The sequence below is a fragment of the Octopus bimaculoides genome, chromosome 10, assembly GCF_001194135.2.
Source record: "Octopus bimaculoides isolate UCB-OBI-ISO-001 chromosome 10, ASM119413v2, whole genome shotgun sequence".
Taxonomy (NCBI): Eukaryota; Metazoa; Mollusca; class Cephalopoda; order Octopoda; family Octopodidae; genus Octopus; species Octopus bimaculoides.
This window is the reverse complement of record NC_068990.1, coordinates 77945597-77953661: the sequence shown is the minus strand read 5'-3', so window position 1 is coordinate 77953661 and position 8065 is coordinate 77945597. Positions and strand designations below refer to the sequence as shown.

Below are 8065 nucleotides of genomic sequence, written 5' to 3'. Positions count from 1 at the left end.
TACTGCCAATATGCTTCAGCCATTTTTTGACAAGGAAATAATAATTTTATCACCGCCAGAATCGTTTGAGAATCGTTTGAGAATCGTTTGTTTACGTAGTCAGCACTTAATTTTTATGGCTAAATGGACGTCAGTCATTGGTTGAAATTACAGAAATACGACAACTTTAACATGAAATAACTTGCGATGTACGTTTTTTTGTTAAGAAGACTAAGAGAAAAAGATGTTTTATATGACACATTCTACCAGTGTCCCAAGTTTCAAAGTATTTCGTTAAGAAAATACTGGTGCCCCCGTTTTGAACAAGATCCTATTACTAAGATTCGGGGGAAGATTTTAATTCAAAACTTACGAAAACAAGACATTTGTACTACAGAGCCAGAGCCAGTTTCAGCCAGGTTGGTATCGAAAGGGTTAACATATAGACATCTTACTTAGACACCATTCAGTTTGATATCATTATATTGTGGTAAGTAGCTTGCTTACCAACCACATGGCACACTGGCACACAAAAATTCGTTTTGGCATTTATTATTATAGATGGCTTGTGTGTTTTCTACATGTTGTGAGGTGTGTATGTGCATGTAGTATGACACATGGTACTGTGCGGCATATCAATGTTGTATGGGTATTTTGTATGAGTACGTATTATGCGTATACAACAAGTGAAGGGGCATGTCTCAGTGGTTAGGTTGTCGGGCTCACAATCATCAGGGCTACCGAAATAATGCTTGAGAGTTGCATGCTTCCCTGGGAGCTGTGGTTGAGAACAGCTGGTTACTGTTGTTTAACCTCAGGTTAACCCTCCCTGATCACAAAAGTGTCCGTGTGGTGTCATGTAAAAGTGCTTTTGTGGTGCCATGTTAAAGTGCCTGTATAGTGCCATGTAAAAGCACTCAGTACACTCTGTAAAGTGGTTGGTGTTAGAAAGGGCATCCAGCCGTAGAAACCATGCCAAATCATGCTGGAGTCTGGTGCAGCCTCACTGGCTTGGCAGCTCTAGTTAACCCATCCAACCCATGCCAGCATAGACAACAGATGTTAAATGATGATGATGATGATGATGATGATGATGATGATGATGATGAAGCTTCCTTATAAGCACCTTGTGCTTGTGTTGTGTTTAGTATGTATTTATGCGCTGTTAATATTTTCTGTTCATGTCATATGTTATCTGATCTAAGTGTTGTTAAAGCCAAGGGGTTAATTTTTTTTATGCTTTAACCCTTAGAGCCTGTAACACTGGTATAACAATGGCAATGCTAGGCATGCACATGTTGCAGCACTGGTAAATTGCTAAAGGGTCACTGGGTGCAGCATATTTGATTATGCATGTTTTGACCCTATTTTAATTGACCAATCATTAGTAAGTATATATAAAGTTTTTACATGCTTTATAGCCTACTGACAATGCAGAAATTGTATCATATATAAGTTATGACAACCTCACTTCTAATCCCTGTCAGACCTGAGTAAAAATGGCTCAGAAGCCCTGGCACAGGATCAAATAGTGCCAAGGAGGTTAGGAATCAAAGGGTTAAAACTCAATATTCTTTTACTTTCCTTTATCAGTTAGTTTTGATCTACTCTATCTATTTTATCTTGTCTGTTTTAACATCTCAGCTCAATCAAACCATATTTCTATCTATTATTGCATTAACTGTAAATGGTAATAAAAAAATATTCTACTTCGTAACTTGTCTTTCTGTATAATGTGTTCTATGCTAGTTGCTTTTACATAATCTAATTTATTTCTGCATTTAAGATATTCTGTCACTTTTGGCTTTTTCTTCATTGTTTTTAACCACTTACTATCCACATTCTGGAGAATGTGTTTTTAAAATTTTATATTACATCAAGTGAACCATAATATAATTGGCTGGAGGTTTTAGACACTGTATTAGATACTGCAGGTTTACATATTCAAAGAAATGTGGATTGAATTGAATGAAAGCCAAATTATTGCTGGTATCTTTTATCTTTCACATCTTTCAGTCTCTAGACTGTGGCCATGCTGGGGCACTGCCTTGAAGAACTTTTAGTTGAATCAATTGACTCCCAGTACTTTTTTTTTAAAGCCTGGTACTTGGTCTATCTGTAGACTTTGCCAAACTGCTACATTACAGGGACATAAACACACCAACACCAGTAGTCATGTAGTGGAGACACACACTCACACACACACACACACACACACACATGGATGCACACTCACACACACACATACACACACACACACACACACACAAATACTCAAATGATACTTATTTTATTGACACCAAATGGATGAAAAGTAAACTCAACCTCGACAGAATTTGAACTTGGACTATAAAGATGGACAAAATACCACTAAGCATTTTGCCTGGTCTGCTAATGATTCTGCCAGCTCACCGCCTTTGCTTGTATAATTATTACAGTTGACTTATAACTCAAACTGAAAACATGGAAGAATGAAAAGCAAAGTCAACCTCAACAGACTTTGATCTCAAAATGACCAAATATGCTGCTAAATATTGACTTTAAATTTTGGCACAAAGTGAGCAGTTTCAAGGGAGTGGGTAAGTCAACTATATCGACCCCAGTACTCAACTGGTACTTATTCTATCGACCCTGAAAGGATGAAAAGCAAAGTCAACCTTGGTGGCATTTGAACTCAGAAAGTAAAAACAAATGAAATGTTGTTAAGCATTTTGCCCAGCATGCTAACGGCTCTGCCAGTTTGCTACCTTACATACAACTAACTATTGCTTTCAGGTTCTAACACAAGGCCAGCAATTTCAGGGGAGGGGTAAGTTAACTTCATTGATCCCAGTAATCAACTAGTACTTATTCTACTGACCTCGAAAGGATGAAGGCAAATCCGACCTTGACACTATTTGAACTGAGAACATAAAGACATGAAATGCTGCTAGGAATTTTGCCCAGCATACGAATGGCTCTAGCAGCTGGCTGCCTCACACACAGCTAAATATTGTAAAGTATTTTGTCCAAAAATCTACCAATTCTAGCAGTCCACTTTGCTTTCTATGATATCAATGTCTTAAAGCCCATTAATCTGTTGGGACACGACATCAGCTAGTTTCTCAAAAGATGACTGCTTCATCAAGATTAAGGGTTCCAAGAGATTTGAATTAATAACAGCAAGCTAAAACATCATTTGCAGAGCTGTATACAAAGTTCTGAATGGCAAGTATTTACTTCCTCAGTGTTAGAAAGTTGATATTTACTTTCTCAGTGGGCATATATAAAAATGTAATTCAAAAAGTTAATGGATTAGAGAATGAAATAATTTAAGGATGATACACATATGAAAATCAATAGATTAGTTCATTATTCGGTTGAGCTTGTTTGGACATTTTTAACTTGGTCCCACATTAGTGCATTAATTAAGAGAGGTCTTCAGGGAAGCATTCAGTGTCACTCGTGGGTTGGTTTACATAAGTAGATGGATTAGTTTGTGTTAACATATCTAATGTATCGAGCATTAGGAAGCTCATACTTAATAAATACCTGGTGAAAAAATACATATAATTTCAGTCAATGACTATCTGTATATGATATAGTAATATGAGTTGACTTATATTATTAAATTTCTCAAATTCATAACCTCATCACCATCATCATCATTTAATGTCTGTTTTCTATGCTGGAATGGACTGGATGGTTTAACAGGATTCAGTGATCTGCAGAGCTATGCTAAGCTTCAGTATTAGCTTTGGCATGGTTTCTGGAACTGGATGTCCTTCCTAATGTCAACCACTTTACAGTGTGTACTGGGTGTTTTTTACATGCCATTGGCACTAGTGAGGTTGCCAAGTAACTTGCAAGACAGAAAAGGGGATCAAGGAAGATGAATCTGCTTCTGCTATTAACTAAAGGGAAGTACTTGAGATGGGAGAGGTGGCTTTATGTCAAAGCTAAAGTATGTCTTGCTACAGAGGGAATGTATGGCTACCACACATTATATAGGAGTAGGTGGGAGTAGTTGGAAGAGAATAACGTTGATAGTGATGCAGTGTCAAGGAAAAAAAATACTTTACTCTTTGTCTCAATTGGTTTGATCACCAATCAAAGCATTAAGATGTAAAAATTAAAAGACTTTCTTTTCATCTCTAAAGCTGAGCTTAAGAAAATATACTAACAATTAACAATAGTTCATCTCAGACATTTTGATATTTAATTGGTTTGTTCAGTTGAATAATAGAGCAACAATATATATTTCTTGGTGTTACCTAAGGGCATGTTTTCCATTACATCTGACAAGAATCTGTGAATAATCCATAGGGTTGTTATTACCACACATCTGTTTGTACAATGTATCAATGTTATCAATAAAATGAATGTACCCAGATTTCTATTGAAGTTACAGAAAGAAACATTGGGAACTTAAGAATAAAAGAAGCTATTTTAATCAACATGTTAATGACTGATCTGAACTGTATGTGGCTGACTGGCTATTATAGCAATGCAAAACAACCATTCATACACACATACTACAGATCAAGAAAATCAGCTAACAACAACATTTTTTCCAAGGATTTCCAGAAGAAGGGGCCCTAACCCTGAAATATTGAAATACCAGTTTAAACCATTGGTCTGTATTATTTTTATAATTTACATTGTTTTTGTTTTAAAAAATATAATTAAAAACATTTATATATCTTAGACAATGCTTCATGCAAACTATACTACACTAATACATGTGCACGTGTGTGTGTGTGAATGAATGAGTGTGTGTGTGTGTGAGCATTTATGGCTTCTACACAATTTCCATGTAACAAATTTCATTCACAAACACTTGGTCAATTTGAAGGTATGGTAAAAAGGACTTGATCAATTGTGAGAATGTAACACTATGAGAATATATTGCTATTTATTTTATAATTTTAATTCTTATTTTCATATTATTAAATAACACTGTTGCATCATTGAATACTGGAGGTCTTTGAATTCATTTTCACTTCATTCATAGCAATAACATCTGCTAATTCCCATCTAGAATCAATGGGGAGTTAATTATAATTATATTGGAATCTATGGTTGTGAAAATATAAGAAATATGGACCATGGCCATGTGATTAACTATCAAAATATTTCATAATTTAGACATCATTTCAATGCATTTAATAATAATAAAAAAAAAAATCCTATCAGGTTTAAGAATCACATGGCATATGTTAAGTGTACATGTGTCTATGGAGTGCTCAGCCACATGCACATTAATTTCACAAGCAGGCTCTTCCGTTGATCAAATCAACTGGGACCCTTGTAGTCATAACCAACGGAGTGCCAGTTAGTTATATATATAGGCTTTTGGTGGCTCAGTGTTGGTAAAAGGAAATATAATCCCCCCCCACACACACACACACATGCAAATACATATGCAAACGCACACACGCATGTACGCACGCGCACATACACAACTAACAAGCTAACATCAATCCATGGGAAATAACTCAGAGATTCCCCTAAGACATATCATATCTTGGGCAGTATTGTTAACAACAATTTGCATTGGACAAACCACATCTTTAAAATTGTCAAGAGGGCTGAGGGTGTCTCAACAGTGCTCAGTACGATGTTTGTCAGCTGCTTGTTGGTTACCACTTTAATTTATTAGCTGTTTTGAACATTTATTTTGGTGCACAATTGAATAATGAAACGAAAGTCAGAATCTAATAACTGTAATAACAATAATGTTTATGTTAGTAAATGGAAAATATTATTTGGAAATGATACATGTCTGAGGGAAAATTCACACACTTACCTGTGATCGTATGTATGTCTGTGACAAATTCCACGGATAGATTAACATCAGCAGAATTTTTTTCAAAGAGTTCTCGCAACTGTGATTTCCGCCTGGCAGAGCCACACAGTCTGTAAATGCCAACAACTTCTAGTCCTCGAATCTCTATTTCTTCAATACATTTCTTCACTATTAATGGTACATCAAATCCAGAATTTTCTCGGCTTATTACAACATCAAGATCAGTTCCAAACAAGGCATTCTTCTTTGCTGATGGCAGTCGCTGTAAGGAAATCGCAGGCTTTTTATAAAGTAGCTCAATATAAAGAACTCCTTTTGGTTCCACTTTGAGGGCTACATGTTTGTTTTCACCACTAACTATGTAATTTGGTAATACTACTGATCCATGGAAACACAACCGATGTTTAAAATTAGGGTCCCAGTTGTAGATTAGAAATGACACCTCTTTGGCTTCTTCAAGTTCTATATCGAAAGCTTCATCCCAGTCAAAGTTCACAGCACCGGTACGAATCATTGTTCGTGCTTTATTGATTGAGTCAACTGCAACGACACAATACAAATCCCGTAATGTTGTCCTGGATGATTTTAAGCCTTGACCAGACAGAACATGGATTCCTAGCATTCCGTCGAGGCCTGCAATTTTCTGCACCTCGACCTTTCTTTTCATGTCACTTCTGTAGGACTCGTAGTCTCCATAGTGGATCTGCAGTGGCTTTTTATAAAGTTGTAAATCCCTGAATCTGGATGCTGGCCGTGTCACAGTCCTTCCATTTGCATCAAAACGCTTTGCTCGATCCACAGGGCTGCCGAGTGAGGTAGAGGTTGCCGCAGCTCCAACAGGCTTGCCTGTTTTTGCCACTGAAGGTAAAGTGTTTCCAGCCTTCTGACCTTGCACTACAGCTGCAGCTGCCAGTGGATCATCCATTTGATATGTACGGTATGCCAGCAGAGAATCTGTACTGTGTTTGCGTACCATTTGTGAGCGAGCTGGTGTCTGGGTTGCAGCAGCTTTGCGGGTCGGTCCTGGGGAACCTTTAACAGCAGCCCAGGTCCAGTCATAATAGTCATCTGATGGGCATGCATCTGGAGTGGTAACAGATGACCGGGAACCAGACATCTGACCTTGACCTGAAAAGAGAAATAGAAAACAGTATATTAATAAATTAGAAATTCCAGAATAAATAAAATATTAACATTAGCATTAATCATAATTACGATGATGATAATAATAGTAATGATGATGATGAAGATGATGATGATGATGATGATGATGATGATGATGATGATGATGATGATGACAGTGGTGGTGTGATGATGGTGATGATAATGATGACAATAATGACTGCAGTGTATGGTTAGAACTTCTGTTGTCAATCCTGGAAAGATGACAAGGGATAAATCAACCTGGAAAAGAATTCAATATCATATGATGCTAGGAAGGGCACCCAGGATACAATATATTGCTCAGTCCAGGAATCGAAACCACAATCTTATGCTTGTGAGTTCAATACCCTAACCACTAAGCCACGTGCCTCCATACAAACATACATCCTCACTATCTTTTTCTCCTTTTGTTACTAGGGTATTCATGTATTTCCTCCACATCAAAACACCTGTACTCTCTCTCTCTCTCTCACACACTTTCCTGTTTAAGTCTTTCTACATCTGGCACAAAACCACCTCTTTCAATACTGCACCCCAACTCTGTGGGAGGCTTTTTACTTGTAAGTTATTCAGTGGCTCCACTTATGCTGGTGCCCTGAGAAATGCATGCAGTTCATTATGCAAAATGGTTAGCATTAGGAATGGCATCCAACTGCAGAAACCTTGCAAAAGCAGACACTGGAGCAGGACACAGTCGTCAGGCTAGGCTTGCTGGACCTTTTCAAACCATTCAACTCATGCCAGTATGTAACACAGACATAGGTGCAGGTATGACTATGTGGTAAGAAGTTTGCTTCCTACCCTCATGGTTCTGGGTTCTGGGTTCAGTCATATTGCATGTGTCCTTTACTATAGTCTTGGGCTAGAGTAAACTTATTTACCTACTAACAAGAGACAGACTCAACTCAAATGAAAATTATCATTAATCTCTACCATGGTAACCCTAAATGGATACGTGTACATGTATGTATAATATTATTATATATATATATATATATATATATATATATGCATATATGTATGTAAGTAATGTAAGTATATATATACATGTGTATATATACATACAAATATATATATATGTATATATATATATATATATGTATGTATGTATGTATGTATATGTATATATATATA

At 36.7% G+C, this 8065-nt stretch overlaps 1 protein-coding gene across 3 annotated transcripts in view; it reads right to left on the bottom strand.

The window, feature by feature from the left end:
- Positions 1-6890, bottom strand: part of LOC106870182 (rho GTPase-activating protein 100F) — a 124523-nt gene extending 117633 nt beyond the window's left edge. For all 3 annotated transcript variants that reach the window (XM_014916183.2, XM_014916184.2, XM_052971315.1), the window contains exon 1: positions 5768-6890. In XM_014916183.2, the coding sequence (XP_014771669.1) occupies positions 5768-6884 (1117 nt within the window). In that variant the 5' untranslated portion in view covers positions 6885-6890. The remainder of the gene's footprint in view (positions 1-5767) is intronic.
- Between the last annotated feature and the right edge of the window lie 1175 nt (positions 6891-8065).